The sequence below is a fragment of the Lupinus angustifolius genome, chromosome LG05, assembly GCF_001865875.1.
Source record: "Lupinus angustifolius cultivar Tanjil chromosome LG05, LupAngTanjil_v1.0, whole genome shotgun sequence".
In the NCBI taxonomy this organism is placed as follows: domain Eukaryota; kingdom Viridiplantae; phylum Streptophyta; class Magnoliopsida; order Fabales; family Fabaceae; genus Lupinus; species Lupinus angustifolius.
The window spans coordinates 24,702,324-24,724,885 of record NC_032013.1 but is presented as its reverse complement, the minus strand read 5'-3'; the positions used below and the strand labels follow the sequence as shown (position 1 = coordinate 24,724,885).

The following is a 22,562-nucleotide window of genomic DNA, read 5'->3' as shown; positions in this document are numbered from 1 at the left end:
ATATAGTGAAGGGAGGAGAAAAGAGTGGGGCACGGAACAGTAGCAAGTTTTGAAGAAACCGGTTTCAGATCATAGACTTGTTCAATGAGGTTCTCCATTTTCAACTAAAACGTGTATTGATTTTTTATTCTATTTTTTTGAGTTTGACGAATATGAGAGGCAATGATAATATTTGGATTATGATTTCAAATCTTGAACATACTATACAAGAAACAGGTTATATATATATATATATATATATATATATATTCACATCAGATCCCACTAGATGAATATCTAATTCATTAGGTTGTCAGTGAGTGTATAATCATGAGATTAATTCTTAATATTTCTTTGAGAACCCAACTTTTAATTCGTAAACAGACCTTTAAAGTTAAATTGTAGAACTCATAAATGATATATGTTTGATTCTCCTTCAATAACGTCTCATGATCGAGTTTTGTGGATGGAAAAATACATACTGAGAGAGTTAGTCTATATACTTGTAGATGTTCCCGACTTAGACAAAATTATATTTAGTGCAAAGATACATGTAAGAAACCAAAAAAAATTGTGAAACTCATGCCAAAGAGATTTTAGCCCCTTCATCGGATCAATAAACGCACCTAGTCGAATGTGTAATTTAGTTTTTAATATGAGCATATATATGGGATTTATCTAGTAAGAATAACTTTTATATATATATATATATATATCAAATTAAAATTAAGAGCTAATATTAGAAGCTCTTTTAAAATCAATGGCTCATTAAAACATTACGACACACACATCTCCTCCTAGTATATGGTTTCCTTTCTATTCCAAGTTAGTATTAACAATATAATACCGTTGACAAAAGTTTGGAAGACTAGGGGGCAGGTAGTTGGTATAGTACAGGACAGAATACATTAGACCCGATCTCCCGTGAGAGTTGAGATCATTTTCATTGATGAAGAGACAAATATACTAAAAATATAATATAATTTAATATTTTTATACTTAAGATATAATAAATAACCATTTTTATTGTTATATGTAAGTGTAAAGTGCTTACTTACCTTTCTAATTAATGGAGAGACGGTTCTAAAATTTCCATGCATAAATTCTATTTTTATTTTCTTCTTATCATTTTGATTTGGCCTGTTTTGGTTGTATACATGTATTTAAAATAAAAGTTATTACAGAAAACCTTATACAATAGGTAGCTGACTTTTGGGTATGATATATTATAGCCCTTTTTATCTCACTCTTTTCTCCTTTTTAGAAATATTAAATAAATTTATCCTACACATTCTCCTACCCACCTAACCACAATATATATGGTTTGTAAATTATTAATTAAGGAGCTGAGACATCACATATGTCATTTAAAGTGACACAAGGTCATATATTTATGTAGTTTGAAAGAAGTATGATTCATCTTCATTACTAAATATACCAATACATGGTTAAAATCATGACATATGATAAAAATAAATTTCTAATAATCCAATTCTTAAATTAAATAATGTTGGACCAAACTGTGACGGGGAGCCTCCAACTACCAGGGAGTTCCATTGTTATATGGGTATGGGAAGAGTCACAAGTGAGACACCACGTCTTGAACCAAAACCTCAAGGCTTTAGTTCCATGGGTCATTCCTTTTTATAAACTTTCACTCCTCCCTGCATATCCAATGTGGGACTTCACACTTGAATAAACTCAAGAAATAATTTAAGAACATTCATCCTCACAATCACATACTTAAGAGAATCATGTTTAATTAGAAAGATATAACATTTTTCACTTTTACTTAGATGTAGCATGTAGTATAGCAACATTCCACCCCTCATTGTCATTCTCATGCTAATTAGGTAATTGAATGACAAAAAAATCAATTTATCAGTAGTAGGTGATGGTAATTAATTAAAGAATTAAGTGAGATCGTAGTCAGATGATATGTGATTCTTCAGCCAAACCAACGAATTTGATTTCTATGAGTGGAACTCCTCACAAGCCATTGATTTTGAAAGAAAAAAAAACATATTATTCACTAATATATAAACAATGGTTTGGATGTATTTAGGATTTTCATCTCAATTAAAAATTAAACATCTATTATTTTTATGTCTTTTGTTTCAATGTCAATGATACAAGATATAATTTGAGGAGAACGCATCTTCTATCCAAAACTTTGTACTACTCCATGTATCTATTGTTTTTATTGACCATAAAATATAAAGTTAATATTTATTTAATTCATGTTTTATGTTTATGACCAATAAAAAACAATGAATACGTAGAGTGATACAAAGTTTGAGATAGAAGATGTGAAAAAACATAATTTTGGACAACATTTCAATCTCATGCAAAATTTTCTCTATTTCAAGGCATTCACACATAACACCATAATCGACTATGGATGAGGATCATATGTCTCCAACGGTGTCTTATTCTTTGTCCCCCAAATAAATCATATACTAACACGTGAATAAAATAAAAAATTTAAAAACAAAAGTAATAAAATGGAACACTCTAATTAGCTTGGGACATGAAGTGAGATACCATTTAAGACAGATGATCTTCATCCGGTACTTATATAGTGACAAAGTCTAAGTGTCCTTTTTTATAGCAAAAGTATAAGCCTCCACTAATTATATGCCAATGGAGAATGCTTCCAAGTTTCAGGTTCAGTCAATGTCTTTGTGTGTTCCCTATAATAGCCTTTACTGTAATAATTAGCAGTACTAGTAACACTTATAGTTGCTTCATATTTGTCCTATGTTCTCAATTCGTTGGATGGTATTTTTCAAGCTTGCACCCACCTCACCTTAATATATTATTGTATCATGAACTACAAGTAGTGCTTCATAGTAACATTTTATAAGAAAAAAATTGTTCTTCAATAATGGATTACATATAATTTTGGAAGACCGGATTCATGGATTTAAATTTGAGTTCATGATCACTACAAAATCACAATATTAAGATTTGACAGTTGTTAAAATTTCATCAAAAGATTATGCTTCCTACTATATTATTCACAACATTTTGTAATAATAATATTATGATTTCGAGAGTCTCCAAATTACAACAATTATTTATAAATCCTTTATAGAATGGAATGTTTATTCTCTTTTGATGTTATTTGCAAGTCTGGCAAGCAACATATATATAAGCCCGTGACTACAAATATATAGTCGAACAATATTAATTTGAGGTCCACCATTATTAGATGATAACTTACCATTATTCTGATTGTTAAGAACCTGAATTATTAGATTCTTTCCACATTAAGTTTCATGCAATCACGAGTTGTTAGAAACAAATCAAAATTAATAATTTAATAACATAACTAGTACATATTATTATAGTAACCATGATTTCCTATAATTTACACTATATTGAAAATATTTTAAAAATGTACACTAATTTGATAATGAAGTGGTCAATCAATGTACGTAAATTTTAATGATAAAGAGTGTAGTTATTTGTCTATTCTTGAGTCGATTAAGCTTAAATCTTAGTTGTGGTTTTCCTCTATTTGTGATAATAGTTTAGTTTCCTTTTCTTGCTGGAACGTTTGATTGTTTGTTGGGTTAGCACCCCTTGTACTTTCTTAATGAATTCTCTTTGCTGTGCAAAAAAAAATACATAAATTTTCGGAGAAGGATCTCACTTAGTCATAGTTCCTTTTGAACTTACTCCATATAGAGTATTTTTTTTCTTCAGTTTTTAATCACTTGGGCATGTCTATAGTTATTTTTAAGAGTGTCTTACAATAAAAGTTAGAAACTTAATTTGTTAAATCAAGAAACATACTCTATTTTACAAAGTGGGTGCCCTAGACAATTTTGCTATCACTCTCAACTTTTCTCACATGAAGTTAGACAAATTGAGTTTTGGTTTCATTCACCAACTAAATTGCACATATGTCACTTACTCAAACACTCTTATACTTGTTCCTTACTTGTAGACAAGCACAACTAGTATATAATTTATTTTGGATTTATCAAATTGTTTACACCACATTTCTATCATCTACATAATCATGCCCGCAATCACAATCTAAATAAAACCCTATTGGATCCTTTTATTAGAGACCATTATTTAGACAAACTCTTACTCATTTTTTAAACACTCCTTTACAAAACTGTTATTCAGTAAGAAAATGAAGTATATTGAATATTATATATATATATATATATTTCATTCACCTTTTCCCTTTATTAGAATGGGAAATCAACATACCTAGCTGTCCAATATCCTAACAAGACATAGAACATAATAAAAAAAAGCAATTATAATTGAAATGAATCATCACATCTTGCATACTTCAAATATCTTATAACAATAAATTGTCTTACATCTAAATAAGCGGATTTTGAAATTCTTTTCTTAATAAAGTTGATATTTATGTTAAAATATTAAAACATCGATTTTACTCCACCTAATAGATTAAGGCTTGGTTTGTTGTTTCGGTAGAGAAAGTGGATTCCTCTATATTTACTTAGCAGCTGGTATGAGGCCTGAAGAGGAACATTTATCTGGTTTCCTTCTCAAACTTGATAGAATCAAATACAAGAACCCTGCAGAAAAGGAACTAATAAACCAAGCATTGTTGTATATAACAACAAAAATATCAGAAACTGATGTTAAAATTCCAACTTTCTCCAAGAAACCAGGAATTACTGGCAAAACTCCAAAGACTAGAGCCACTATTGCAGCCACATTAAACCCCCTTGAATAATAATAAGCCCCTAAAGCACTCCTTGAATACAAATCTCTTAAGCATAAGTTCCTTTTTTGTATAAGATAATAATCCACTAGAATAATTCCTCCAATAGGGCCAATCAATGCAGAATATCCAACTAGCCAAGTATAAACAAAACTCTCACTTGATTTTAGAAGCCTCCAAGGTTGGAATGCAATTCCAAGAATTGCAGTTACTAGTGCCCCTCTTCTAAATGTGAACAATTTTGGGCTAAGATTTACAAGAGCATTTGCTGGTGCTACAACATTAGCAGCTATGTTTGTTGTTATAGTTGCTAGGCTTATACCAATGATTGCAAGGATAATAGTTGTGAAGCCACCAATATGACCAAGAAGTTGAATTGGGTTGGAAATAACTTGACCAAAAATAACTTTTGTAGAAGAGGTTACTGCTATACCAACAAATGTGAATAGTCCCATAAATATAGGAAGTCCAATTTGACCAATAATTTGATCATTTTGGCTCTTAGCATATCTTGTAAAATCAGGTATGTTAAGAGCCAAAGTGGCCCAAAAGCTTATATTAGCAGTTAAAGAAGGGAAAAATAAAGACCAAAAGTCCTTGTTTGAGAGCCTAGAGGATAATGAAAGCATGTGGCTAAATCCACCAGCTTTTACATAAGACCAAATAAGAAGACATGAAGTGAGGAAAATGAGTATTGGAGCTGAGAATTTTTCTAGTTCTCTAATTCCATCCATTCCTTTCCACACAATGGTTAATTGTGCAAACCAAAATGCTATGAAGCAAAGAAATTCAAGTGGTGAAGTACCAAGCCAAGGTAAAGATTGACATAATGTAGTATTTTTTATTGACTTAGGTAAAAGAAGGAAAATTGCCTCACCACCAATCCAAGATTCAATACCATACCAACCACAACCAACTAAGGCTCTTAGGAGAGTTGGAATATGAGCACCATTGATGCCAAAAGAGGATCTAGCAAGGACAGGGAATGATATTCCATAATGTGTGCCTGCATGGCCAGTGAGGACTAAGGGCACCAAGAGGATCATGTTGGCTGCAACCACAGTGGCTATGCCTTGACCCCAAGCCATGCCAAGGTCAACTAGGCTGCCAGCAAGGTAGTATGAAGGGACCCCTACAACTAGTCCTACCCAAAGGCTAGCCATTTCTAAGGCCGAAAAGGTTCTTTGGGTTGGTGTAGTTGGCTTGAGATCGTCATTCGTAAGTGTTGGATCTGGCTCAAACTCGAAATTCGATGAAGAAGTTGATGAACATCTCACAGGGACATGATCAGGTTGTATACATCTATCGTATCTTGCTCTTATCAATATAGAGCCTTCTATAGGGACATGATTAGACAATTTACTAAGTTTTGTTGATAATGAAAATTTGGTAAAAGATTGGGAAGGCCATGGAGATTTGGAAATTGTAGATGGGGTGAGAAAAGGAGAGAAATGATGAGAAGGGGCATGGAGGGTGAGACATTTGGATACCATGTTGAATGTAGTTCTTAGAAATTCAGTTTTTTTTGGTAGAATCTAATGCATGAGAAAGAAGAGATAGATGATGAATGAGTTAGAGAGGGGTATTAGGTAATATTAATCTAATCATATGTGAATAAGTTCATTTCCAATGTAAAAAAAATAGTAAACTTTTAGGGGACATCCTTAAATTGCAATGCCACTAGGAGAAAGACACTATTGTCCCTAAATAAGGTATGGTTGTACAATTAGTGAACTATACATCAAAAAGTGTGCAAGGGAGAAATTAAAGATTGGATCTGAGATAGTTATAAGAGTGATACTCTTTAAAAACTATGAGTTGAAGGAAGTAGATGCTCTATGCACATGGTTTTTTCTGACTTTTGTTATCTTGGATCATGTGCAACAATGACACCTTGAGTTATTTTAATTTATTACTTGTGTTTAAAGAAAGATTATATAATCATTATTGTGAAATTGTCTCCTTAAACAATGCAATGGCCATGCACCAATACAGGTTTAATTTCTATGCATGAACCATCCCGGAAGCTTCTGAGAAGTCCTTTTTTATTTCAATATCTAAATTGTTTATATTGTACTTTTTATCAACTAATACAAACATTGTTGCAATATTGTATGGGCAAGTGGATTAAATTGCAAACCGCATCATGTAATGTGGCCGCAATACTACAGTTGTGATGATTGTCGCAATTGCATCACACTGTAATGTGGCCACAATATTACAATTGTGACATCAACTTATAATGATGTGACTGTAATCAACTATAACGCAATCGCATCAAATCGCATTTGAGCTACATCAAGCCGCAATGCAATCGCATCGGGCCGCATCAAATGACATCAATTTCAAAATATATTTTTTCTCACAAAATAATTTACACCTCAACGGCCACTGTCCACATCACAACGACCGCAATGTCAGTAACCACAATTGTGACGAAAATCGTGACCGGAATCGCAACAACCATAACTGCAATGGCAATCCCAACCACGATTTAAACGCTTAATCTATGACCATTCAAACATTTCATTAAACACATGGGAAAATATAAAACTTCATAATTTCATCAAAATGATGACTTTAAAGAAGATAATGGTGTGTGGTTGAAGAAAAAAGGAATGACAACACAAAAGATGAATTTAGATGAATGAATAATAGTAGAGGGGGCAAATTTAGAAGAAGGAATCACAAGTGGTTAAAGATAATGGAACACTAATAGATCACTTACCAAAGAAGAAGCACACAAATCTTCCTTCCTTAGTTTCTCTTCCTTGAGAGGTAGATGAAGGAACTTATGAGTAAAAAAAAAATAACCACATGACTTAAATAGGTGAATAAATATGAAGTACTGGATTTTCATAAAATGAATGAATAAAATATAGAATACATTTTTTAACGTGTGGACTAAATACATCCCGACATTACATTATTCATCAAACTGGTTGAAAAATACTAGTTACATGCGTGCATGGAGCTGAATATGAGGTAGTCAACCCCATTGATCCATCCTTATTGGAACAAACCTTTTAAAAAATTAGAAATTCTACACAAAATAATAGTTCTTTACAAACTAAGCAACTTATGTAACCTATATTTTTTACTCTTATTTAAATGACCACAATCAACTAACAATTTCAATATTAATAGCCACCAAGTTATAATAACTATTAATTAACATTATCCTATGACTTGCTAAAAGGGCAAAGGAGAGTGAAATAATGACGAACAAGGCAGCAATTTTCAGAACAATGGGCACCTATGGCACCCCTCTTGCTATTGGTCTTTCTGGCATTATCATCTCTACTCTTTTATTAGCTGCATACCATTTCCTTTTCTTCAAGTGTTGCTCTAGATATCGACATTGGTCGCAAGAGCGTAACGACAATCGAAACCATAGCGATATTAATAGTAGTTGTTGTGGTGTTCAAGAAGAAATCCTCAAGAAGATCCCGGTTATCGCATACTCAATCAATTTAATTGGTTTAGACCAAGGTGAATGTTCAATTTGCCTTGGTGAATTAGAGGATGGGGATTTGTTAAGATTGTTACCATCTTGTAACCATGCTTTCCATATTCCTTGCATTGATTCATGGTTCAAAGAACATGAAAGTTGTCCATTTTGCCGGTCACAAATCACATGTGATATTGAAGAATCGATTATGCCGAGTAATTCAGAAGATGAAGGACAACAAAGGGTCTTGCATGAATTTACTCCAATTGATTATCATAATAGTGATAATCACAATCAGTTAATGGATGATGTGAGTAATTCTACTTTAACCTTAAGATTTCAACTTAGACACTCTATTTCTATCTCATCAAATTTGCCAAAAGACCTAGGAGTTCTAAAGAGGTCCTTGTCTATGGATGAGTCATATTTATATACCGGCATTTCCAGAATTTCCATAAAAAGAGATCAGGAAATGGCTTCCGCGTCTTCCACCAAATATATAGTAATGAATCAGTGTAAATCAAGATCATTGAGACATTTTGATCGCATGTCTTCGGTGTTAAAGAGATCTTTCTCACAATTTCGGAATAATAGTTATAGAAGTCGGAGTTCCAATCTTTGTATTCTTCCAAATTAATTGAGTGTGGAATAATTGCATCAAATGGTTTTTGCTTAACCATGATGTAGAAAGCTAAGAAGTTGATGGCAACCTCCTCCTAGCTTTTCTTTAGAGAAATAAATTCAGACACAATGTAGAAATATAGTTTTATTCTTCTCAAGGTGGACATTTTCTTCTCTCTTCTTATCAATCAAACTTCAATAATATACATTGGTGAGAGTTCTATTGAAGGAATACCACAATCATGTTCTTGGACCCTCTCATCATTGCTTTCTTACCCTAATGGTGACATTGAAGAAATGATTAAATAAGTTTGATTGAGATGCATCAAACATGTCCAAGTTATTCACATAGAAAGGAGAAGAACCCTCTACTCAGATTTTGTCCACATATGAAGAGTATGATGAGAAACTTTGTTCCCAGCATTGAGGAAAAGAATAAGTACTGAAACTTTGAGACAAAAGAGGCCTAGCAAGAGGAGTCCAGAAACTTCTGATTATTTCTGATGATCTTTCATTGCTAACCTCCCATGAGTAGATTGATAGTGCCATGGAATATAGTGTTAGGGTTGGATTCAAACTCTAATAAATGAACTTTCTACCCGGTGTTCTAAATTGCGGTAACATTGTGATTACTGCAATTGCGGTCATGCGACCGTTACGAAGCGATACGGATTGCGGCCGTTTGAATTTGATATGGCCTGATGCGGCCCAAATACAATCCAATGCAGTTGCGTTGAGGCCTGATGTGGCCACATCATTATGATTTAGAATCATACTACAATTGCGGTGTGATACGGTTGCGACAGTCACTACAATATTGCAGCCGCATCGCTATATTGTAGCCGCTATTTAAATCACTGATTCTACCTATTCCCCTTGAAAATAACTGCAGGAAAAAAACTAGAATAAATCTTTCATCATAAAAAATAAAGTTTGCTGCTACCCTTACACTAATGAGAAATTAATGCATGGTTAAAGGCTAAATAACACTCAATCTATTAAAGAATGGAGATGTTTTGTCTCAAATATGCATGGGCTTACAAATAAGGTATTGATGGTGTAAGCCGCGCTAGATTATAAGATTATATGAAAGATTAAAATATCAAAAGTTCAATGATTTAAGTGACACTTATTGGGAAGAGTAATCATACACTCCAAAATAAATTAGTCTAGAGTAAATTACACTGACACCCATGAGTTTTAGTGAAATTATATAAATCACCCCTCACTTTTCTACACTTACACAAACCTCCCCTAGTTTTTATACTTTCATTACACTGACCACCCCTGCATAAGAAATAAGTGTAATTTTTTAACAAAAAATATAATAAATGCAATTAAGTTAAACAAAACATGACATATTGTGTTGACAAGTCCAAATAATATACAAAAGATGATATATTGTGGTGCATATAATATGGGCCAGTACAAACCTAAAAGAGGAGAGAGATTTAACCTAGCTGTCAAATCCTAAATATTTGATGATTAAGCTAAGAAATGTATTAAATAACCTTAGTAATATAAGCAACCATAGCTTTTCATTTTGGGTTATTTGATGATAACTCTTAGAGAATATTAACAGAATTTTTCATTTACATCTAATAAAACTAAAACAACCATTAAACATGCTCAATATATTTGAGAAAATTATTGGATATTTTTTGCTTAGTTTTTAATAGTGCACCATCAAAGAACACTAAGCTTATTTATCTCCATCAAATATATAGTTTCCTTACACTTCCTTGTAAAAGTTAATAAATATGAAACTAGAACAATCATGAAAATTGAAGAAAAAATAAATACACTTCCATAAATTAATAATGCCCTTCTTGTCCTTGATGATCTTTGGATTGAGAATCATATGCATCATCATCAGTATCAGGTTTATCACACAAAGGAGTGGTATAATAGAAAGGGTTGATAACATGTTTGATGAAACTTCTATACACTGATGTAGGGTAGTTGAGTTTGACACCAGATTTTCCACCACCAAAGTCAGTGAGAATGTTACAAACAGGATCTGGAGAAGACACCAACCTTACTATGCATCCTTTTGTATCCAATTCTTTGCCATAGACATAGTTGTTCACAATTATATCGTATTGTCCCAACTCATCTGTTGTATCACTTGTATAATACACAACCTTGTTTCTATTGTCCAAGCAAGTTAGGGATACCTTAACTCCTGTTAGAGCTAGCACAATTAGTTGTAGGAACTATGTTTCTTGTAAAAATAATAAGAGTAAATACTCATTTTAATCTCTTATATTTTTTAACCTTACCAATTTGATCCCTCCAAAATTGGAAAACCAAAAATGGTTCACAAAAATTTCAAATGTGGGTCAAATTAGTTTTTTTTAGCATGTTTTACAATACTTGATAGAGATTAAATTGACCCCAAAAAGGACTAATTTGACCCATATTTGAAAATTTTCGGGGATCATTTTGGGTTTTTCATTTTTTGAAGGACAAAGTTGATAAGGTCAAAAAACATGAGGGAGTAAAATAAATATTTACTCTAAAAATAATGAAATCATATTGGTATCATGTGTTTTCTTAGTGAATTTTTCAAATGCATCTATACAAAATAAATAAGATGAAGACAAAGTCTATTGTTGCCAAATACTAAAGGGAAATTTTCTTTTCAATGGGATGCTCATAGAAGTCTTACAAAAGAGATGGGATAAAAGTAGAGCTTACAATTAGGTCATTCCAATCAAGTTTATGAGAACCCTAAAGTATATTTGAGCTAAAAGTCTCATTGTGAATTAGATTTTAAACATGGTTTACCATTTTTTTTATGGTTCGATATTTTATGTTGAAAACAATTTACATAAGTCAACTTATTTATCAAAGAAAACTTCAACAGACTCGTACATAATTCATTTTGTATAACTTAAGGCATTAGTTTCATGAGTTTTTCTTTCTTATAAACTTTTCCACTCATTCCCGCATAACCAATGTGAGACTTCATACTTGAATAAACCCAACACATACTCTTAGTAGAAGTAACAAAAAGTATATATGAATATTCAACTTGGTTAGAGATTAAATACACACTAGTACATTACCTTTGATTGGTTTGCCACCATAAACCCATTCATTCCAGCCATGGGAGCAATCCTGGCACAAAACTTTTCCACCAACATGAACTACTCCTGGTTCATCCCAAGCTAAGACTATGTTATTGGTGCAGATTGAGGCTACAATCATCATAAATGCTACTAATGCAAATCCCATATCTCTCTTCTTCCCTCTTTTCCAATATACAAAAGGGTATATGGATGAATAATTGACTTAAGAGGAGCAACAATATATATAAGAACTTAGAATTCTTATGTATATTTAAATTTGTGAACATCGTGGAAGACACTACTATCAACTCTAGATTAGACGTGCTATCCATTTTTCAATTCTTTATAATATAATTTTTTAATAACATAAGAAAAGATAGTGATACTTTTTTACATATTTTTCTATGAACTAAGCTAGATTGGTGCACAAAAAACGAAACAAAACTAAAGCCCCTCCATCATAGAAATACCCCCATCATAAGCTAGTGGTAACGAAACAAAGAAAAGATACTCATACGATCATACAATACAAATAATAAAATTTAGAATCTTATAGCTTAGTAAAATAAAATAAAAATCATGAAGAAAAAAATATTGTTATCTATACTTACTATTATAGATAACCCATAAAAAACGCTAATAAGTAATAACTAGTAATGTTTATCCATGGTTGTAATACTTTGTGTATCTCTCTTGATTAATTACTATCATTATGACGTTATCTTTTGATTGATTGTCTTATTTTTTTACAATAACCAAATAAAAAATACGATATTTATATTATTTCATATTATTCTCGTATCTCTTCTTGCTTCAGTTTTCATTATAATGATAATACAAATCCAATATAAAGAATCTTGCACACGAAAATTGTTTGTTCTTTTGATTTTTTTCCATCCACAAATCCATTATCTACCTTGTACCCAAAATAAGGAATTGTTTTCATGGTAACACATAGACTCATCATAATTCCTAAATTCCTAACCCCAAGTTAATAGTTAAGGACAATATACAAAATGTGCAAGTTACCTACTCAATATGCAAATATATATAAATCATTGGATTGCGGTAGAATACATTAAAAAGTAACAACAACCATACAAAATATATTCACCATAACCATAATCTTCGGCATAAATTGCTCAAAACCAAAAAAAAAATCATAGTAAAATCATGAAGCTCCTTGTTAAGGAGGATCTTGTTGCAAACCAAACCGGAACCGCAAAAATAATTCCAGAAGAATCCGATGACTTATGGCTCCTTTACAATATTATCTCTCAAAACGACGTCGTTTCAGCCGAGACAACCCGAAAGGTTCACCTTGAATCCTCGAACAAGAGCACGACTGCATCACGTGTCAAACTCACCCTCCACCTTAAAGTCACGTGCCGTGACTTCCATAAAGACTCTTCAACCCTAAGAATTCAAGGACGTAGCCTTGATGCTAACCCTTATGTCCCTCAAGGGTCGTTCCACACGTTTACCCTTGAGTTGAATAAACCCTTTGAGATAAGGAAAAAGGTTTGGGATTGTGATGCTGTTGAAGCATTGCGTGAGAGTGCTGAGAAAGTTTCTTGTGCTGAAGGTGACCTTGTTGTTGTTGTCATGCAACAAAAACATGCAGAGATATATTTGCTTGGGAAAGGGGTTACCACTTTGTGTTCTAAGATTGAAGGTTCTTCTTTGACAAGTGGAAGAAAAGCTTCTTTCAAAGGGCCAGGTTCAAAACTGAATCTAATTAAACTCATTTAATTTGTTGGTTTACTCTTAATTATTTTAACCATTAATTTTAGGAAAATCTAATGATTTAGATCTATTAACTAATTCAAATTATTGGATTTTCCAAAAAATTGATGGTTAGAATGTTGAGTAAGTTTAAAAAACTTACTTTTGGAGTCAGTGGATCCCATCCTTTTTGTTTTACTTGTCTTCTCTTGTTTGCATTTTCCTACACTCAACTTGTATTGGAAACAGCTCTTGTATTTTTTAAGTGAAAAATGCTAGGAACCTAATATTGCACATTACATTAATTCACTACTCATTAATTGGAGAATTGAAGTATAAGAAGAAAGTATATATATTGTCACTCATTAATTATTATTAACTCTCAATACAAAATACAAATAAATTATATGTAATGTATTGATCCTATATAAAATTTTGTACTAACAATCCAAAATATTAATATTATGTATTTTCTGTATATTGTCCTACATGTTACTATTTTAATAATAAACCAAATATGGATTAAATATACACATTGTTGACACTAGTTTTGTTGGAATGGAGACAACCTCTCCCACTTTTTATGTTCTAATATTGTTTGAATTCAATTAAAAAGTGTCATATAATTTAAAAAAAAAATCATAAAAATATAAAATGTTTTTGACATTACATGATAAAATGTAATTGACTTAAGATTTGGAATCAAATTTTTTTTACCACATGTGATTGGTGTTCACTTTTGTGTAAGATTATCACTACATAAGTTGAAAAGTTGAAGGACTAATAAAAAGAAACAACCAATAGAAATGTGGGACAAAAATACCATTAAGCCATTGTCAAAATATTATATTGTTTGATTAATACTTTGTAAAAATCATTTACACTTATCGACTAAACTCTTTCTTAATCAAGTTTGAATTTCCAACATTCTTCTTCCTTAGGGAATGCATTTTTCCGTGAAGTCTTTGGCTCTATTACAAAGCACGTGGATTTCAAACTTGTGAAAAGTGTAGTCATTGCAAGTGATGGATCTACAAAAGAAGAATTTCGTAGGTTCCTTCTCTTAGAAGCAAAAAGGTTAAGAATGAAATCCATAGAAGAAAACAAGTCAAGAATAGTAGTAGTAGGATTAGAGTGCAATAACAACAAGGGCAATGATCATTTGAAAGAGGTTTTGGGTGACAGCACAGTGATGAATTCAATCAAAGATAGCAAAGTTGGCATAGAAATAAGGGCTATGAGGGAATTATGGGACATGGTGTGTAACAATTCTGATCGTGCATGTTATGGTCCTAAGAGTGTAGAAAGTGCAGAAAAGATGAAAGCTATTGAGACCCTTTTGATCAATGATGATGTTTATAGGAGTAATGAGATTGGAACAAGGAAAAAGTATGAAAATTTGGTGAAATCAGTGAAAGAAAGTGGAGGGAAGGTTTTGGTTTATTCCTCCATGCATGTGTTGGCTCAGCAGCTTCAACAACTCACAGGTGTTGCAGCTATTCTTAGGTTTCCATTGCCTGATCTTGAAGAAATGGATGTTTAAAACTCGCTTTTTATTAGACTAGTTTATTTGCTTCTTTTCTTTTATAGTTCCTTCAATTGCTAATATATCTCTGTGTAAAGAAAGGGAATGGAAACATTAAATATTCTCTAAATATAATGATGATTTGGGTGCATTTATATATTATTGGTGTCACATTCCTATTTTTTATTATGGGACTTTTTTGGAGTTGTTATTACGTTTTCTATGGTTAAAACGTAGAAAACTCAATTTAAGTTCATTCTGAAATTAAGTAATATATTTAAGTTAAAAATTTAAATTTGAGAGTCTATTATACCACAAGAAAAATATTAACACTTATACCATTATCCACCTATACTAAAATGATTCACTCACTAATTACGGGGCTAATTTTATACTTGGGACCGTGCTTTCAATAACATGCTACTATGTTGTTAAATAAATGGTTAATTCTTTAAAAAAATAAAAAATATATATTTATTTCAATCCTTTATATATACCAAGTAGATCCTCAATAAAATTAAATAATCATTTAATAACTATATTTTTCATACACTAGACATCTGATATCATAATGGTAAACCTTAAATCATGTATTTATGCCTACATATTTGTGATAAAATGAAACTTTTTGTTCCATAGTGTAATAATTTATACAAAATTATTATAAGATAATGATAATTAAACATGAATCATCCATACAAAACTCATATGTCCTAAAGTATGTAAGATTTTTATATTATTATTACATTATTACTATTGATGTTTAATTATATTCACTTTTGAAAAAAGATAATTCATATTAAAGGATTAATGGTAGATAATAAAATTCGTGTGTATAAATCTTTCCAATATTTTTACACTTTTTCTATTGCTAGAGAAAAATAAGGCCCTTGATAAAACGCTTTATTTATTGTTTTTGTGAACAAATAAATTTCTCTCTCTCTCTCTATAATTTGAATGGGGAGAAAAGGGCGAAGACGAAGATCATCAGATTCTGATGACTCAGATAGCGATTCCTACAAACGCCGTCCAAGTACCAGTACCAGTAGTAGTCGCCGTCGCTCTCGACGCCGTGACTCTGATAGTTCCGATGACAGTGACGACGGTGGTAAGAAGAGAAAGTCAGGGAGTGAAATTACTGAAGATGATATAAACCAGTATAAGGCCAAAAAGGCACAGAGAAGGGTAATTTCTTTTCATTTCATCTTCTATTCTATCTTATCTATATACTTTACTTTTCAATGTTTTTTTATTTGTTATTATTCGTTTTATCTTTCAGGCGCTTAAAGTTGCGAAGAAATTGAAGACCAATACGGTGTCTGGTTATTCCAATGATTCAAATCCCTTTGGTGACTCTAATCTTAATGAGAAGTAATTCTTTTTTTCATATATCTCAGTGTTAAATTAAACGTAATTCGTAGATTTAGGGTTTGATTGTTTAAGTCATACATCTATATGTTTGTTGAATGAGCTTTTACTATATAAAAAAATGAGCAGAAGCTGTATAGGAAGGTTGGAATTCAGCTTTTATGAGAAGCTATATTTCTCAACTTCTGAAAAAAAAATGCTCCTGCATGAAACACAAGCCTTTAGATGAGTTTGTAGAGATCTTCACCTATCTATAAGCTCTTTTTAGCTTATTTCAATAAGCTGGAAATAAGCTCTTTTTAGCTGACTTATTGAATTAACACTTAAGTTGTTGTGTCTGTCTATAATTGACGTCAAACAACAGTTTCTTAAGATATACAACTAAATGACTTTCTAAAAATATATGTGAAATCATATCACAAGTCATTAGATTTATGTATCTTGGGTCAATCATAAAATATGATGGGGAAATTGTGGAAATGTAAACTATAACATTCAAGCGGGGTGGATGAAATAGAGTAGTGCTTAAAGTGTCAAATGTGATAGAAATGTGTCACTCAAGTTTAATGGAAAAATTTACCGCACAATTACAAGAACTAATGTTATGTGGGGTGATGTTGGACAGTAATATGTCAACAAGAGAATAAACTCAATATAGCATGGAGAGAATGTTACATTGGATGAGTGACCACCTAGATAAAATATGATTGAAATGAATTATAAAGAAATTTGGGGTAGCTCATATTGTAGAAAAGATGGTAGAATCACACCTTAGGTGGTTTGGGCGTGTTTGCATGTGTGGATGAGACCGTTAGAAGCCGTAGTAAGGAGAGTAGAACAAATGGAAGTCAATCTAGTCTCTAGAGGCGTAGGGAGACCAAGAAAAACTATAGGCAAAACAATTGTGAAAGATTTAGGTATCAATGCTCTGTCAATAGACATGGTTTATAAAAGAACATTATGACATTACTAGATCCATGTAAACCCCATTTTGTGAGACTAAGACTTGGTTGTTGTTGTTTGTATTTCTACAAATATTTTAGAAACACGTTTTTTAAGCTTCAACAAACGAGTCTTATATACCATAATACATAGATTTTGCTGATAAGTACTAGTTGCTCATATGCATATGTATATAAATTAAACCTACAAAAAATGTTATTTGTAGGTTTGTTTGGCGCAAGAAGATTGAGCGTGATGTTTCACAAGGTGTTTCTATTGATGAGTATTCAGTTAAATCTGAGAAAAGGAGACAGAGTGAAAGGATGGTATCTATTTCATTCTAATAAATTCAAGCATTTTATTATATTGTTCAACTGTTGCACTAAATTTAAGAGATTGATTTATGCCCTACATATGTTCAATTTTAGGAATGCTAGCTTCATCTTTAACCGTCTAAGTTCTATCTTTTGGAGTATGTTAGTACAGAATAAATGGGTATTTGCTGAGCGAGGAGAATAAAATGTGTATGATAAATTATTCTCATGCCTTTGTTTTTACCTCGAGAACCCATTTTTAATATAATTTGATCCATTAGATGGTCGGGATACTGGTTTGGTTTCATGTTAAACTGTAATCGTAAATGCGTTAATTCAGTTCAGTGATTGGTAAGGCTTATATAGGTTAGCATTTGTTTGAGATAAAGCTTTCCTGGTTGTTATTTGCCTTCCCGATTTTGATTGGTTCTGTGATTTTTTACTGATGGCACTAAACTTTCTCATCACCTACCATTACAATATTCACCATGCTCTTATTAAAAGTTATAATGCAGGCAGAAATCGAAAAAGTGAAAAAGAGAAGAGACGAAAGGGCACTTGAGAAAGCACAACGTGAGGAAGAAATGGTAAGTCCTTTCTCATAATTTGCTATTACTTACTATGAATTTTATTTTTGGCCCAGGTTTGTACATAATTGAACATGGTTTGTACATAATTGAACATAGTTTGTACTTGTCTATGTGACCTAGAAGTATAAATAGGAGTAATAGATGATTGTCTTGTTTCGCTATTATTCAGTTTCAAAACTTAAATATATTTTCTCGTCTTTCCATCTAATCTCTGAATTTCTCTTTGTATCATTTTTATCTTTTGGAATAATTTTTTTAATGTTGCCACTATCATTTTTGTGGCTCTTTTGTAACATGACATGCCAATTGTGCTCCATCCTTGGCCTTTCTTGTAGAAGGGTCCTAAATTTGAACTCATTCAGGACTGAGGCCCAGATGTGGTAGATTTATACTTATGAGTCAAGCCAAGGCATGACATAGTGTTAGGTTTTTTGGTGGTTTATACTATGTTATCATATTGGGATTTAATTATTTCTCCAGGCATTGTTAGCTAGAGAACGTGCTCGAGCTGAGTTCCAGGACTGGGAAAAAAAAGAAGAGGAGGTACTGTGCTTCAACTTCTTTTCCATTTGTTGTTTCTTAATATTATATTGGCAATCTATTGACTGGGACAATTTAATCTGCAGTTTCATTTTGATCAAAGCAAAGTTAGGTCGGAGATTAGATTGCGTGAAGGGCGTGCCCGGCCAATTGATGTCCTAACCAAGCAACTTAATGGCTCCGATGATTTGGATATAGAAATAAATGAACCATACCTGGTCTTCAAGGTTAATATATTTTTTTGTCATTTTGTTTCTCCTATTTAGCCAAATCCACCTAGTGGGATAAAGATTTGGTTGTTGTTGCTTGTTTCTCCGATTTGAGAGTAGGTCTTGGTGCAACGGTAAGGTTGCTACTTAGTGACCTAGAGGTCACAGGTTCATATTCTAGAAACAACTTCTCTGCTTACGAGGGTAAGGCTGCGTACATCTACCCTCCCCAGACCCTACTAAGTGGGAGTCTCATGTATCGGGGCGCCCTTTTTTGTTCCTCCTATTCCTTTTACTGTTGTGTGTTAAGTAGTATGATTAAAGATGTCAGCCTTTAAGTGTTAGTTTATTGAATAAGTTGCATAATGATTTGATATATGGTGCAGGGTTTGACTGTGAAAGAAATGGATGAGCTTCGTGATGACATCAAAATGCATTTGGACCTTGACAGGGCAACACCAACTCATGTAGAATATTGGGAGGTATCACCCTGTCCATTGTTTGTTTAGATGCTTTGTAGCCCAGCGCAGAACTAGTTGACTGTCATAATCTTTTTGTCTTAGTTAATAACTCATGCTGATATTGTGGTTGGCATCTTGTTCAAAGTTGAAGACTTATTGTTCAATCTCTTCATGCAGGCACTTCTTGTGGTAGGTGATTGGGAGCTAGCTGAAGCTCGAAAAAAGGATGCACTGGATCGAGCTAGAGTGCGTGGAGAAGAACCTCCTTCTGAGCTCCTTGCAGAAGAAAGGGGTCTGCATTCAAGTGTTGAGTCAGACGTGAAAGACCTTTTGCAGGGGAAGACACATGCAGAATTGGAGGCTTTACGGACTCATATTGAGTCAGAAATGCGTACTGGTACTGCAAAGGTGGTTGAGTACTGGGAGGCCATTTTAAAACACCTCCATATATATAAGGCCAAGGTATTCTCCATCACATTATTTTCCTACATTTCTATTACATGCTTTTAAGCAATGGATTGCTTCAGTGAAATATTAAATTGCTGCATATACAGGCTTGTTTGAAGGAAATTCATGCTAAAATGTTACGTAAGCATTTACACCGCCTCGAGCGACCAGTGGAGGGTGACCATAAATTGGAGAACACTCTTGCTATAATACCTGAGGAGGAGGAGGAGGAGGAAGATGTTGAGGACGATGTCAAAGGTATAAGCTTTTTATCATTGTGAATTTTATATAGTTTGTCCGTCTCATATTTCATGCTGATATTTGTTTGATATTTGTTTTTCTTTGTAGTTCAATCTGCAGATGAATCATTTTCACCAGAACCCATTAGAGACGATCAAGAAGCTGAGGATGAGGCTGGATCATTTTCACCAGAACTGTTTCATGGTGATGAAAATGAGGAAGAAGCTATTGACCCCGAGGAGGACAGAGCTATACTGGTAATCTTTCTAAGCATGATTTTTAACAGTGATCAAATACTTAAGTAATGATTATATAAACTGTAACTGACCATGTTAGTACATTTATAGGAGCGGAAACGTAAGGCTGTACTGGAAGAGCAGCAAAAACGAATTCAGGAAGCAATGGCATCAAAGCCAGCTCCACTGGAAGATAATTTTGAGATGAAGGCCCTGAAAGCTATGGGAGCTATGGAAGATGGAGATGCAGTATTTGGATCTGGTGCTGAAGTGAACCTTGATTCTCAGGTAATCATGTCTTGGCCATAGATAATATTTTGCTGTGTGGCACTAATCACACTTCCAATAGTGTATTTTGCCATTTTAAGGGGAAACAAAATGTTTGTTATCTGTATTCTCCTCATTTTTATAGCTTCTGACATGCTTGTAAATAAATGTTGGATCAGGTTTATTGGTGGCATGACAAGTACAGGCCGAGGAAGCCGAAGTATTTCAACCGTGTTCACACCGGATATGAGTGGAACAAATATAATCAAACTCACTATGATCATGACAACCCACCTCCAAAGATTGTGCAAGGGTACAAATTTAATATTTTCTATCCTGATCTTGTAGACAAGATTAAAGCCCCACACTACACTATTGAGAGGGATAGCAGCAATGGAGAGACTTGCATTATAAGTTTCCATGCAGGGCCACCATACGAAGACATAGTAAGTCTACTGTTCTTGATGTTGTAAAAGATTTTTAATTTTCATTTAGTTTACTTATCGAGCCTCGACACAACAATAAAGTTGTTTGCCTTGTGATCTGGAGGTCACGAGTTCAAATTTTGGAAACAACCTCTTCATTTATGAGGGTAAGACTGTACATCTACCCTCCCGGATCTCAATCGGGGGAGCCTCGTGTGCTAAGCCGTACTTACTTTTTTATATCTTGCATCACAGGCTTTCCGCATTGTGAACAAAGAATGGGAATATTCTCACAAGAAGGGTTTTAAGTGCACGTTTGAACGTGGTATTCTACATGTATACTTCAATTTCAAACGCCACCGCTACCGCAGATAATTTCATTCTGGTGACTTTCTCCTTCTACTTCGTTGAAGCCCATTTTTAAGACTAAAAGATCACTTTGCTAGTGCTAAGAAATTGACAGCTTAAAGATTAATGATAAATCCTAAACTATTCTTAGAGTAATAATTCCAACGCTTAAGATTTGTTTCAAGTTTTATCATATAATATTTGTAACCTAATCCAACTGGGTGCTTTTTTTATCCTAGATCTTTGGTATATCTGAAGTTATATTGAACCCACTAACTCTAGTTGAATTTGAAAGACTTATTTAAGGAAGCAAAAAAATTTCCAGCACCTAATTATGTTGTCACATGTGAACTAGACTTTTGCCTAATTATCACTTTGTTATTGTAAAGTTAGTGTTGCACATTACTAACATTAAGTAGAAGCAGAGCTAGATCATTAATAAACAGAATTTTTAAAATTTTAAGGTACCATAACTACTTTGTTTGACTAGTGTTGCCTTATGAGAAAATGCTACATTCTTGTATACATTTACTAATAATTTTTTTTTCTGTAATTGTAATATACGTAAACAATTTTTGTGTTGTTGAAGTAGTAAACAAATCGAGTATATCAAATCAGTAAAGTATGTATCAATTTTCTTATTATTTTTTCCTTCTAATAATGTCATTGTTTTATCATTTGATTTAAAAAGGTAATCAACAAGTTCCTTGAAGTATTTGTGTAGAGAAATAATAATAGGTGATTGATGAGTATGGTAAGAAAAAGCATTGAAGCACTATCATATAAGAGATCGCATAATCCCTTTGTTGATAATAGAACTAATCATAATCTTTTAGTGATGCTTTCCTAGTAGAACAACGTTAACAATAATTTTGAGAAGATACTTTCCTAAGTTGTAAAAGGAACGTTACTTCCATCCTAATAATATTCAACCCACAACCAAAAAGTAATCTATATCAAGAGTTCAAAACATAAAAATTACAGAAACTAATTTCCCATTATATCAAAGCATTTACTATAGACATTATATTAATTAAACATATGATATCATGTTTTAGAAAATTAACTATTTACCAATTGTAC

At 32.7% G+C, this 22,562-nt stretch overlaps 4 protein-coding genes across 4 annotated transcripts; 2 read left to right on the top strand and 2 right to left on the bottom strand.

The window, feature by feature from the left end:
• Positions 4,405-6,488, bottom strand: LOC109348353 (purine-uracil permease NCS1-like). Its single transcript, XM_019588752.1, has one exon. It carries the CDS (start codon positions 6,187-6,189, stop codon positions 4,465-4,467), a length of 1,725 nt encoding a protein of 574 aa, XP_019444297.1. The 5' UTR covers positions 6,190-6,488; the 3' UTR covers positions 4,405-4,464.
• LOC109347230 (non-classical arabinogalactan protein 30-like) lies at positions 10,434-12,052 on the bottom strand. The gene is made up of 2 exons (XM_019586936.1): positions 11,840-12,052; positions 10,434-10,953 (listed from the first exon to the last, which is right to left on the bottom strand). Exons 1-2 carry the CDS (start codon positions 12,006-12,008, stop codon positions 10,583-10,585), a joined length of 540 nt encoding a protein of 179 aa, XP_019442481.1. The 5' UTR covers positions 12,009-12,052; the 3' UTR covers positions 10,434-10,582.
• On the top strand, positions 12,915-15,241 carry LOC109348352 (protein PELOTA 1-like). Its single transcript, XM_019588750.1, has 2 exons — positions 12,915-13,562; positions 14,509-15,241. The coding sequence occupies exons 1-2, from the start codon at positions 13,016-13,018 to the stop codon at positions 15,108-15,110; spliced, it is 1,149 nt and encodes a 382-aa protein (XP_019444295.1). The 5' UTR covers positions 12,915-13,015; the 3' UTR covers positions 15,111-15,241.
• On the top strand, positions 15,993-21,806 carry LOC109348351 (cactin-like). Its single transcript, XM_019588749.1, has 13 exons — positions 15,993-16,277; positions 16,372-16,463; positions 17,629-17,728; positions 18,232-18,303; positions 18,787-18,849; positions 18,933-19,073; positions 19,442-19,537; positions 19,694-19,978; positions 20,071-20,221; positions 20,312-20,460; positions 20,551-20,727; positions 20,886-21,152; positions 21,387-21,806. Exons 1-13 carry the CDS (start codon positions 16,050-16,052, stop codon positions 21,504-21,506), a joined length of 1,941 nt encoding a protein of 646 aa, XP_019444294.1. The 5' UTR covers positions 15,993-16,049; the 3' UTR covers positions 21,507-21,806.

Bases quoted from the DNA above. Each gene is read 5' to 3' on its own strand.
- LOC109348351 (XM_019588749.1), top strand. From the start codon at position 16,050: ATGGGGAGAAAAGGGCGAAGACGAAGATCATCAGATTCTGATGACTCA. The intron at 19,538-19,693 runs GTATCACCCTGT...CTCTTCATGCAG, and splicing joins CTCATGTAGAATATTGGGAG to GCACTTCTTGTGGTAGGTGA. The intron at 20,222-20,311 runs GTATAAGCTTTT...TTTTCTTTGTAG, and splicing joins TGTTGAGGACGATGTCAAAG to TTCAATCTGCAGATGAATCA.
- LOC109347230 (XM_019586936.1), bottom strand. From the start codon at position 12,008: ATGGGATTTGCATTAGTAGCATTTATGATGATTGTAGCCTCAATCTGC. The intron at 10,954-11,839 runs GTAATGTACTAG...TAGCTCTAACAG, and splicing joins TGGTGGCAAACCAATCAAAG to GAGTTAAGGTATCCCTAACT.
- LOC109348352 (XM_019588750.1), top strand. From the start codon at position 13,016: ATGAAGCTCCTTGTTAAGGAGGATCTTGTTGCAAACCAAACCGGAACC. The intron at 13,563-14,508 runs GTTCAAAACTGA...CTTCTTCCTTAG, and splicing joins AGCTTCTTTCAAAGGGCCAG to GGAATGCATTTTTCCGTGAA.
- LOC109348353 (XM_019588752.1), bottom strand. From the start codon at position 6,189: ATGGTATCCAAATGTCTCACCCTCCATGCCCCTTCTCATCATTTCTCT.